Source organism: Lissotriton helveticus, chromosome 12, assembly GCF_964261635.1.
Source record: "Lissotriton helveticus chromosome 12, aLisHel1.1, whole genome shotgun sequence".
NCBI lineage: Eukaryota > Metazoa > Chordata > Amphibia > Caudata > Salamandridae > Lissotriton > Lissotriton helveticus.
Window position 1 is genome coordinate 556,112,673 of NC_136073.1, and position 13,141 is coordinate 556,125,813.

The following is a 13,141-nucleotide window of genomic DNA, read 5'->3' on the forward strand; positions in this document are numbered from 1 at the left end:
GGGGGAACTACCAGTCGAATGCCCCTAGGAATCCACCCACGAGAGACCGCAACCCCACACCCGGTGCTCCACGAACTGACCTCGATGAGAACCAGTGTGCATTTTGTAAAGAATTTGGACATTGGAAGTCTCAATGCCTGGCCCTTCGGGAAATGATTAAAAATAAAGAGACAAGGGACATGACAAATGGCCCCAAAACTGGAGGGCAGGGGCGAGGGCAGACCCACGACACCACCAATGACCGACCTGGCAGACCAAACACATTTGACCGCCCGACAGAATCAGTGCCAACAGTCCGACGGCAACAATACTGAAACATTTGCATAGGACGGCCAGGGTCAAGGGAGGGATCCAGTCGAGCTCTGTGTTGACCAGCAAGGTCCTTACGTCACTGCTAAGGTCCTGGGTACAAAGTCTCCATTTTTGGTAGACACTGGAGCGACACGAAGTGTATTATCAAAGCGACTGATTCCAAGGGCACCCTCGTCTGGCTCACACATTACATCGATAGGTTTCGATGGAACGCCCTCCACCAACCCCCTGTCTGAAGCTATCTCCTTTGACCTAGGAAACAATCCCACTGACACAACATTTCTGCTCTCCTCCAACTCCCCTGACGCCATTATGGGTACTGATTTACTGAAACATTTCCAAGCTACTATTAGGTGTTCCCCGGATGGAGTCCGAGTCATCCTGTACGACAACCCGAGCATGTCCAGACCCTACCCTACACGACACATGTACACCATAACAGATGCTGACCTATCCTTGCTCGATACCCTACCCCTGTACCTATGGGCCAGGAACGACTCAGATGTAGGACGAATGATGATCGACCCTGTACACATAACTGTTCGACCAGATGCAATACTCCCGAAACTCCCACAGTACCGGATATCGCCCGAAGGCGAGAAGGCATTGGTAGCGATTATTCAGTCCTTGGTAGATGCAGGAGTGGTAGAGGAAGTGGTCAGTAATGTCTGCAATAGCCCTATCCTACCCATTGTTAAGAAGCAAGGTGAGGGAGATGAGAAAGCATACCGCTTCATCATCGACCTGCGAGAAGTCAACAAAGTGGTGGTACCACAGTACCCCGTAGTCTCAGACATCGCCACCATTCTGACTCTCATCCCGTCCACCGCCACCACCTTCACCGTTATTGATCTTAAAAATGCATTTTTCTCTATCCCCATCCATCCAGACAGCCGCTATCTCTTCGGCTTCACTTTAAAAAACCGTTCATACCGATTTTGTAGAGCTCCCCAGGGCTACACTGAAAGTCCCAGCATTTACAGCCAGGCCCTCAAAAGACAGCTGGACGCCGTCCAGCTACCAGATGGAGTGGTGTTGATCCAATATGTCGATGATATCCTTTTGGCGGCCGACACCACTCCGCTTGCAATCACAGCCACTATCCAACTCTTGCACTTTCTTGCGGAGAATGGCCACAAAGTCTCCAAAAAGAAACTGCAGTTCTGCCAGCCCCAAGTAACATACCTAGGCCATCTCCTGTCCAAAGAAGGGCGGAAACTTACGCCCGACCGAATCCAAACCATCCTAGACACCCCCATTCCCAAAACACAGAAACAAGTCCGTTCATTAGTGGGCCTTACCTCTTTCTGCCGACAATGGTTACCGAATTTCAGTCTCATCATAAAACCCCTACTTTCCCTGTTGGCCAAAGATGTCCCTTTCCCACTCCCTTGGACCCCCGAATGCCAAACGTCCTTTAAGGAGCTGCGGGATGCCCTTTGCTCGGCACCCGTTCTAGGAACGCCAGATTACTCCAAGCCCTTCTCCCTCTTCACTCACGAAAGGGAGGGATGCGCATTGTCTGTGCTAACTCAGCCCATCGGCGCCAAACAACGCCCTTGTGACTATTTTTCTGCCACTCTTGATCCAGTCGCCAGAGCTCTACCTGCCTGCCTTCGAGCAGTAGCCGCTGCTGCTGTCTCTATCCGCCAGAGTGAGGGAATTGTACTTTCGAACTCTCTTACGGTATTAGTACCCCATGCAGTCGACACCCTTTTGAACCAGACCAAGACTCAACACCTGACTAGTGCACGACTGACAGGGTACGAATTGACTCTACTTGCACCCCACATCACCCTGAAGAGATGCACGACATTGAATCCTGCTACACTGCTGCCCTTGCCTGAAAATGACCCCGATGTGCCCCCTATACACGACTGTGTGACCCTCACGGACGAACAGACAGGAGTAGAATTGACCTCCGAGACGTTGCTTTTACAGACCCTGATGGAGAACTATGGGTAGATGGCTCTTGTATCAAACTCCCAGACGGCACCACTTCTGCTGCCTATGCGGTGACGACAGCTCGAACAGTAGTTGAGACAGCTTGCATCACACAACGATCCGCACAGGCAGCAGAACTAATTGCCCTCACACGAGCATGTATCATAGCAGCAGGAACCACGGCAAACATTTACACGGACAGCCAATATGCCTTCGGGGTGGTTCATCATTTTGGGCTCTTGTGGAGGGAAAGGGGATTCCTGACGTCCCACGGCATGCCCATCCTTCATGGAGATCTAGTCTCCGCCCAAATTGAAGCAGTTCTTCTCCCCAAACGATTAGCAGTAATCAAATGCCAGGCGCACAAGAAAGTGACGGACTTAGTTGGACAGGGAAACGCACTGGCCGACATCACTGCCCGAACCACAGCTGAGAATAGGGCAATGACACACATGTATGTGACTAGGTCACAAGCAGAAAAATGGACGGACGCTAGGGAAACGATTAAGGACATCCAGTCGGCCAGCACACCTCACGAACTGACTGAGTGGGCACGGGTGGGTCTAAGGGACGATGAAGGCTGCTGGCGGACAAAAGACACGAACAAATGGTTGCTGCCTGATGCATACTTGATCCCCATACTGACAATGGCACACTCCCCTGCACACATAGGTTCTGCCCCCATGATTGAACTCATTTCCAAAGTCTGGCACAACAACAAGATCCCCGACGCGGCCAAACGCCTGGTCCAGCAGTGCCTTATTTGCCTACAACACAACCCCGGGAAAGGAACTGTAGTACCCCGGGGAGGGTTTGGGATTCCCGACCACCCCTTTGAGGTCCTCCAGATGGATTACATCCAGCTAGAAAGATGCCAAGGCTTGAAGTACGTATTAGTCATTGTATGTGCCTTCAGCAAATGGGTGGAGGCCTATCCGACCCGAGATAACACTGCCATGACTACTGCCAAAGTACTGCTGAAAGAGTTTTTCCCTCGCTACGGCCTTTGTCGAATTTTATGGAGCGACAATGGCCCCCACTTCATAGCTGAAGTTATCCAACTAATCCTGAAGGGGTTGGGGGTAAAACAGAGGTTCCATGCGGTCTTCCACCCCCAATCCGCTGGCCTGGTTGAGCGACACAACGCTACACTGAAACTGAAACTGTCAAAGATAGTGGCCACCACAGGACTTAAGTGGCCAGATGCCCTCCCACTGGCATTACTATCGATGCGTTCCACTCCCACTAAGCACCACTTGACCCCCTACGAGGTTGTGTTTGGGCGACCGATGAACCTCTGGACTGCCCCCAAGCCGACCTCCATTCACGACGTCCCCGACGTCCTGCTGTCAGATTATTTATACAAGTTAACTAACACGTTGTCTGTCATTCATCAACAGGTGCAGCAGGCCATCCCCGATGCTTCCAGGGGTCCCGGTCACGATATCCAACCGGGAGAGTATGTCCTAGTCCGGAATTTTCAACGGGCAAAGAGTCTGGAACACCGGTGGACGGGCCCCTGGCAAGTACTGATCACCACTCGGACGGCTCTTCGAGTGGAGAGAAAAAAGCACTGGCTGCATGCACACCACTGCAAGAAGGTCTCCTCGACCCTGGCCACGACAGACAACGTCAGCACTCAGGAAGAGCTCCTGAACAAAGACCGACCATCACTGAACTGCTATCCTGATACCGAGGCACTTGAACTTGCAAAACACTCTGATCCCACTGTGCCATCTCGAGAAGGGTATTTCCTGCGTCGAAAGGAGGGAGCTTCGGCTAAGTAGGCCACTGACTAAGTTAAAAATCTCAGAACGGTGACCCAAAGCAACCAAGGGTTACCCGGAGAGAAGCTAAACAAAGTCTGTGGTTCTGCCCACTACCGAGCACCTTGAAGATGAAGATGATGGAAGCGCCAGATAAGAAGATGATGGAAGCGCCAGATAAGAAGACGTCGGAAGCAACAGGAAATACCCACTACAGGAACCCAGAGACTGACAATTTGCACAAATCAAAGACAATCGCTTTCTTCATTCTCTTCCTCTTTTGCCTCCTCCTCATGACTTCCTTCTGGATCTTGGAAGAAAGCACACCCGCTCACCAAATGTTGCCGACCACTGTACAGCCAACCACCATGAAAGAGCACTACCTGATCACCCTGTCGCCTCAGCTCCGAGAAAGGCGTAAGGAGTTCTGGAACAATTCCTTCGTGCAACTACTGCACCAACACAACCTTGCTGCAAATGCCACAAACTGCTGGATCTGCGGGTTGCTCCCGCATGCTACCGGACACTCCATCCCCTTCATCCCTTCTCCTTTCTCAGTTCACGGCTCCTGCCTTGCCTGGTTGATCCTCTTGCAGGAGAGCAACAAGGACAACGCCGCTTCTGGTCAGACAGTGTCACACTTCTACTATGGGTTCTGGCTGAACAAAACAGGAAGAACGTCTGCCCCCATTTGTCCTGCGGTCTCAGGTTCCGCCTTCCTTATGAACATTCCCGCCAAAGAAAGAGTCGAAATGCAAGTACTCCACAATCCAGCCAGACCCACCTTCTCCCACCTACGGAAGCAAACAGCTGCCACCCTGACCGTGGCTCTGTCTGTCATCAATGTCACAGGACTTGTGTGTCTTGAAGGCCAGGGAACACAGCTGGTGGGTCACAGTTCCTGCCGCGCCACCAGAACACTGGTCTCAGTTGATCCTCCTTCCTTTGTTGCTTCCCCGAATATGTACTTTGTTTGTGGCACCAAAGCTTACACTTGGCTCCCAAAAGGCTGGAGGGGTACGTGCTACATCGCCTTCATTCTCCCCCCCACATACGTGGCCCCAGCCTACCATCACCGGCAAAAGCGCGCCGGAGACATTGGACAAGCCGACTCCACCGGAGCACAGTTCCTGGATGCGGCAAAGGGACTTGTTCCTCTGTGGGGCCCAATGGCAAATAGCCGCGCTATCCGACACCTGACACAGGCAGTAGAAACAACCATTAACATCACCGCTGGCATCCTTGCTAACAACACGGGTGAGCTTCAGGCAGTCCGCCTGGTGGCCCTTCAAAATCGCCTTGTTCTAGATGTGGTTCTGGCCGACCGTGGAGGAGCATGCCGCATCATCGGCTCCAGCTGTTGCACCTACGTGCCAGATAACTCGCCTTCAGTCTACAAGGCAATCGAACACCTTCACAGACTGTCCTCAGAGGTTCGCCAGGAGCAAGAAGGATGGTCGCTTGGAGGATGGTTCTGGGACACTTTGAAGGACTGGGGATGGAGATTGTTCACGTTTATATTGATACCAATCATGATACTGTGTGGGTGCTGCTTAGGTATTCAATGCTTACCATCTTTGTGTGCACTCATTTCCAACTGTATGTGCCCTAAGACTTTGGACTTTAAAACTGAGCACATGAGTCCCCTATACGAGATAGAGGTACGGGGTCTCATGGGGATCGATCCAAACTGACAAGCTGGCGAGACATGTTAAAAGGGAGGACTGTGGAATTTTAGTTCGTGTACTGAACATCATCTACGCCATCTTGCAGACTCACGTATGAACACACACGACAGCCATTTTAGGTACCATGGTCTCCCTGTTCACGATCACCCGTCAGCGCATTTCCCTGAACCTTGCGAGCCTCCCCCACGCACCCTGGCTGTCCCCGCTCTCACATGCACAAAGCATAAGCTCCCCCCTCCCGCATGACTCTGTCTCTGAGAATCACACCCCGCGCCTGACCAACACCTTCTTTCCGTCCATGAATACCCCTCCTTTGATGACCCCTTCCTCTGAGCCCGATTGCCTGCACGAACCACTGGTCATCCCTTAGCCTGAGGATACAGTTTATTGCCCACTACTGTATGCACCCGCTTCTCTTGAAAGGAGCCACTATTGATCATGACCTCCCCACCCTCTGAGATTCGATCAGGCGCCCACATTCCGAAGGAATCGGCAGAACACTCAGCTGCGTGATAGCCCCCTCCCATTGTATGAGGGGCAAGGGCCTCTACTGTTGTCATGTGTTGGAGGGGGCCGGAACTGGGGGGGTGCCGGGGATGTCATCCTCATACTTCACAATGTCTTTGTTGTAATAAAGAGCGTTCACATGTCTTGAACCAGTGTATAAAAGACCAGGTCTCAGAGAGGTTGGGAGAGCACCTCGAGACGATACCTTGTTGTCCGATCTGACGTGTTCTGATCCGTCGGAATAAAACTTGTTTCCTGTCTTCCTGTCTCCAGCGCCTGCCTCTTTATTGGATAACTTCGTATGGTATTAGAGGCGTTTAACGCCGGGCAAATTTAACTTAGGAAACATCAACTAAATCGCCTGACCATTTTGAATTGATCTTCATCATGAATAGATGCTAGACTGAAAGAATCATATTGGAAGAAAGTGAATCTGACTCACTACCTTTTGACAGACTCTAAGTTCTGGGACCCCTCCTTCAACCTCTCAAAATGAAAGGAACATGGAGATGCTCTTAGATTCAGAACTCCCACCAGTCAATGCAGGGATCAATGTGATCAATCTCTAACTTTGCTACTCTGTAAGATGCTCCTTCTACTCCAAACTGAGCACTGAATGGAAGTGTCGGAAGCCCTCGTCTTGTCTTGTTTGGATAATTGCAACATTAGCTATACTGGCCTCCCCAAAGCACTGACCAGGGTTACAAAGGCTACAGAACAAGGCAAACAGAATCCACCTTTGTAAACAGAGCCATCTCCAGCTTGCTCTGAAAGCAAATCACTGTCTTCCAGTTAAAGCCAGCATCAAATTCAAGGTTTACAGAACCGTCCACAATGGTTTCTGGGTGAAAAGGCTGAACAAATGGATTGAACCACAGTCTTGTTACAGGCCACAGGAACAGGATTGCTTGCTCCACCTTTACTGCTGCAGGGGTTCGGCGGAGGAGGGATTGTGATACTGCCTGCAGGCCTTGACCCTGACATTACAGATAGGTCTTGTATGCCAGAGTCTCGAATTATTGAGTCTGAAGTTTGAACAAAGGAAAATTCCAGGTCCAGAGAGAATTGTGAGATGTAGAGGCGAAATATCACACCTCATTATTGGGTCCATAGCAGGGAAAGGATTGAAGTTGACAGGGTAGTTATATGGGTGGAGGAGAAGGTGGAAGAAGAAAAGCTGAGACTACACAGATTCTAATTGTTTGTATGTTGTATTGCAAATAACTGAAGTCTTCAGCCATGACAGAATGAAAACTAGAGCATAGGGGCAAGAGTTGTTATAGGATAGTTTGGGGTAGGTGTCTTAATTGCAATAGATCCTAGAGTGAGGTCATTAACTTCTTAGACGATTTTCATTTGGTTGCATCCATGTGGTCTTTGAGAGTATTGACGGCTTGCTGTTAGATTTCAAGGTTAATTGAGCTTCACTACATTATCCATCTACGTAGTAAGCAGCAGGTTGTGTTTTTTGATGGATTGGATAGGTGGCTCATAGGGTGATGCTGAGCTCCTCAAAGGAGCCAAAGTTATGTGGAAGAATACAGTCATAGTGGACATTGCTAAGAAAAAAGCGAGATAACTTCAGACACTGATGTTCCATTTACAAATCAGAACTTTGATGATAGAGGTGACTGAGGCACATTGATTATCAGCTGGATTAGAGTGTGATCTGAAAGGTATGAATCAAATTAAGTTTCAGAGCAGTTGAGATCACTGGAGACAAGTATTAGGTAGAGAAACATGCCATGTAACATATGGGGTGAAGTGTGTGTTGGTGAGGATGGGGTTAGGAAGGAAGAGGGTGTATTAAGTTTGTATTTGAGGTTGAGGTTCAAGTGAGGACGATGAATGTAGAAGAGGGAGCAATTCAATTGAAACATGCTCATCAAACAAAGAATGAATTGGTTCAGTGTAGTCCTCAACTGGACTAAACAGGTTTGTGTTCAAAGTCAAACGGTGCACCACTGAATGCTTACATATTATACAACAAGGAACAGAATCAATGTCTCCAAAATATATTCTACGAATCTATTTTTTTATATTCATAAATAATCCAGCCGTGACAAGCAATGTGTAGTACAGAACAGCCAATGCGTTTCGTCCAGTACAAGGGACTTATTCAGGGCATAAGCAAAATAATCATACATATGATGATAAGGGTGAACACATATTTGAATACGGACAGATGTGTCCTTCAGAGTAACAACACTAAACACATTCTGAAATCTTATTCTGATGTAAAGTATGGATAAGATACAATCAAGTGAATAAAAGCAGTTTGCGAAGTCAAAATAAATAAGGCGACCCAGGGCTAAAAAAGCCCATCAGTTCGGCACCCACATAAATGCTGAAATGGAGTTTCTTTTCCGGTACCTTTCAATGGAATGTAAGCTATGGATATATATATATATATATATATATACACACACACACACACACACACACATATTATATATATTTTTATTTATAGTTATTCTACTGTTTTCTCTCGACGCAGTGAGAATCAAGCGGGACAGCTGGGATAGATTTTCCAAATGTTATTATATCACCAATAGTACAATTTTACAGGGACAGTCAACGCATTTCGGCGCTTGCCTTCTACAGGACCATAGAGTCCTGCTGTCCAGATTGTCCATTTTAAAGCGCCCATAACATTTTTCCATCTTTGCTTTCTATGTTTTAAAGAACTAGACTCCATATTTTTAATCTTTTTTGTCAAGTAGTATCTACCATTTTGTTTTGTCCCAATCAGTGTAAAGTACACACATTTTGACTTTTTTTTTTGCTTGACATGATTTCACAAACTATGCAGAACATTTTATCAGTCACAGAAAAGTACTTTTTGCAATGACTTTTCCCTGAAAGAAGTAACTACTGACTTTAATCACTCATTCCTTAGTTCCTAAGATTTTACACAATCAAAATTTAACAACAATAGACATATGGACAAAAAAAAGAGGAGAGAAGAAAAGACGGAGAAAGAGAAAAATAAAGAGAAAAAGAGAGAAAGGAGGGAAAAGAAGTCCTATATACCACGAGAAACATTGTATCATATGAAGTGCTGATGCATTCATGATTATTCTGTGCAAAGTTATAATGATAAAACAATATATTATAGTCTGTTGTAAGGTGCAAGGCCTTGACATCTTGTTCTGTATTGCAAATACATTTAACAGTTTTGTTATGCAGAATTATGCCCAAAAGTGCATATTGAAATATAAAGTGCACATACTTAAGTAATTTTATACTGTTGTTTTATTTTTTTCTCTCTCCTTTTCTTTCTACCACCCCAATATAATTCTGCTATGCAACAATATACCAGAAATGTAGCATGTTTTAGTCCAATATAAAGTGCGAGTGCTTGAGCAGCTGTTGGTTGCTCTAACTATTTAACAGCCTTATTGTGCACATTTATGCCAAAAAAAGCAGCTTATTCTAATGTAGAGCACAATTCTTTGAGCAACTCTTCCATGCTCAATTTAGCAGCATATTAAGATGTAGAGTGCATAAAGTACATGAGTTTAAACAGCTGATTAATTCCCCAGGGGACCAATTCGCAATTTGTGCAATAGTATGCCAATATTGCAGCATGTTCGGATATAAGGTGCAACTACTTAAACAACTATCTTTTACTTGATCTTTAGCCGCATTTGTCATATAGAGTGCTGATGCATAAAAAACTTATTTTTACCTAAACTTTGCTTCCAGAGACAAATGTTGTCTAAACATTGTTTCTCATGATCATTCTTCTAAATTTCTTTCAAGATTATATCATAAAGTGCTCCTACTTTATGGTATTTAAATAAAATTCCTAAAAACCTCTCCAAACACCTCTTATTTCGCTAAACATTCTTTTGTCTTTTCATATTCTTTAAGGTTGCCCCATAATATCTTTCTAGGTGAGAATTTTATTTTTCAGGTCTACAAATTCTCGTTTGAGGGTTTTCATTCAGCATTAACATGCCAACAGTCATTACTGGGCATGATATTACAGATGTACATGTAATTCAGCATTCAAGTTATGTTCCATAGGTATTTCTGTCCCCATCTAAATGATGAGCCTTGAATCCATTCTTCTCAGTAGCAACTGCCTTTTAATTTTAATTTTAATCCTCTTTCATTCTTCTTTTTATGTTTGATCCCAAAAATGTTGTAGTTCTTTCACATTACCTTGATGTTCTTCCCATAAATGCTTCGGAATTGGGTAAGAGTAATCTCTGTTTTTTACTGCTCGAATATGTTGTAGCATTCTTAGTCGTACTTTATTCATGGTATTTGCCACATAACATTTTTTGCAGGGACACACTGAGGCATACACTACAAAGTCTGTGTTGCAGGTGGTATGCTCTGTGATTTTTTTTGTGTGTGCTTTTTTTCAGTTCTGCCATTTTGCATTCTGTATTCTTTTTGATTAGTTCCATGTTCACAGGCCTTGCATTTTGAACATTTCTAGAAGCCTGAATGACTTAACCAGTTCTTTTTATTTTTCAGTTTCAGAGTAATAGTGACTTTTGGTTAACAGGTTTCATAATGAGGCTACTTTCCTATACGTGATGTTAGGATAATCCAAAAGAACTCAGACTCGGTCATTGTTGGGAGTAGCTGCCGGGCGGTGATGTGGTGTGGGGGAGGGGCAGGGTGGGGGGTTGTAAACTATGGATTACAGGGGGTTACAGGTAAGTACACATATAAATAAATAAAACAAATTTCGTTGCGCGCACTGCATCCCCAAATGAGATGCAGTGCACGCAACGAAATTCGTTTTATTTATTTACATGTGTACTTACCTGTAGACCTCCGTAATCCATAGTTTACTACCCCTTACCCTGCCCCTCCCCACGTCACCACCCAGCAGCTACTCCCACTACCGACTGCGGCTGAAAGAAATGTATTCAGATTCTCATCAGATCGAAGAATTCTTTGTGTTGCGTGTTGTAATCCATAATAAAACGTGTCTTTTCATCTCTTTTCTCCCAATTTTTCTTTTTTGTATTAACACTTCACTTCTTTGTTTCTTCTGTACTCTTTCCATGGCATTTTGTACTACCTCCAGATGACATTCCCTAGCTAAAAATTTATTTTTCATTTCATTCATTTCCATTCTGCAATCCTGATCTTCTGAGCAATTCCTCCTTGCTCTTGACATTATACATATAATACTATCTTATAGGGCTTTCTGCCAGCCCTCTTCATCCATTGTTTTTTATGTTACATTTATAGTTTTATTCTGCCCATGGCGGTGGGCATTCCACTTTAACTACGGGCTTACTTCAATGAGATTGACAGTGTTCTGCTCTTTCGCAAGGAGCAAATCCACACACAATGTTTTTGATTTTAGCTGACTTCTTTTTCATGTCTGTTATTAACCAAGACCTTTTGATATCACTAAAATTATATATGTAATATACCTACATATAGGAGCTTTCAGCCTGCTCTCTTCCTCTAATGGTCTGTTTACTTCACCTCACAACATTGCACAGCACGGAGCAATGGGCAGCCCGCTTCCGTCAGTGACTAACTTCACTGTGAGTGAGGCATTCTGCTCTTTCATAAAGAGTACTTAAGCCCTCAAAGTAATTCCCTTCCACGCCATGGGCTGCAATAGCAATGTTTGCTTCTTTAGATCAAAAAGAACAATTGGTTTTAGCCAATTAAAAAAAAAAAAAATATATATATATATATATATATATATATATATATATATATATATATATATATATATTTATATATATGTATGTATGTATGTATGATGTATGTATGTATATATATATATATATATATATATATATATATTTATATATATATTGTTGTATGCCCAGCAGGTCCACCAGCAAAACAGTTTTACATAAATCATGGCAAAACAAATAAATAAACTGGCAACCAATACCATACCTATTACCTTTTTCAATCTTGTTTCCTGGCCATTCCCCCATATATAACATTTTACAAAAGCCACGACAAAATAAAGCAGCACTGACAAAACGGAAGAACTGCCAGCCAATGCCAGACCGATTGGCTTAATCAATGATTGTTTATGCTAGTTGCCACTTTTCGAAATGAGGTAATACACACAGCACCTAAAGTAGGAGCATTGATAATTATGCTGTCTGCTAAGGGACAGTCATATCTACATTACCTAATAGAATCATACCCGTACTGACATAGTTATTATATTGACCAATACTATCTGCAGAGAGAGGTGTATTTAAACGGGCTGATGGAGGTCAGAATGGGTACCGCTTGCGTACATTGTGGGTATTCTAGTTCAGTGACTGTTTATGTGTTGCCTGGAAGCACTGGTGCCTTCAACCCTCTTATTTATGTGTGTGAAAGTGTGTTTGGGCACACCATAGCCACACTTAATGGCTTCATTAATGCTTCTTCCTAATGTGAGTCATGTCTTAGTGCCTGTGGTGTACATCTATTTAGAACCTTTATGATGAATGCCTTTAAGCTAAAGAGTCTTCATATGATCATTAGAAGGAAGCACACTGTTTTATAACTAACAACTGAAATGCTAACTAAAGAGGGGATCAGAGATACATAGTTGTTTCTAAATCTTTAAGTAACAACCAAACAACGACAATTGCCAATCTCAACATATTAGTCAGTAGTGAAAGCACTGTACCTGTTTTTAGATTGGTTGACTGACACAATTGATGAGCCCTCTCCAGTTTGAACTGCAGGCATTTCTTCTCTATTAACACAGAAAGAAAACAGCTTTCAGCTAATTGGATACAGAGGAATGAAGCACTTTACAAATAAATGCAAGATTACAATATAACATGCATAATCTTTCTTCACCACCCCTGCATGTGATACATTGAAACACACCCCGAAGGTGGAGGGGAAAACAATTAAATTACCTTCATGGCCCCCCTATAAATCTTAGGCCCTCCCTGATTATGAGGGGATCTGTGTTTT

The 13,141-nt window shown here is 44.6% G+C and overlaps 1 protein-coding gene across 3 annotated transcripts in view; it reads right to left on the reverse strand.

Moving 5' to 3' along the window:
• Positions 1–13,141, reverse strand: part of LOC144798761 (uncharacterized) — a 1,691,129-nt gene that overhangs the window by 225,048 nt on the left and 1,452,940 nt on the right. For all 3 annotated transcript variants that reach the window (XM_078669781.1, XM_078669783.1, XM_078669782.1), the window contains one exon: positions 12,846–12,914. In XM_078669781.1, the coding sequence (XP_078525907.1) occupies positions 12,846–12,914 (69 nt within the window). The remainder of the gene's footprint in view (positions 1–12,845; positions 12,915–13,141) is intronic.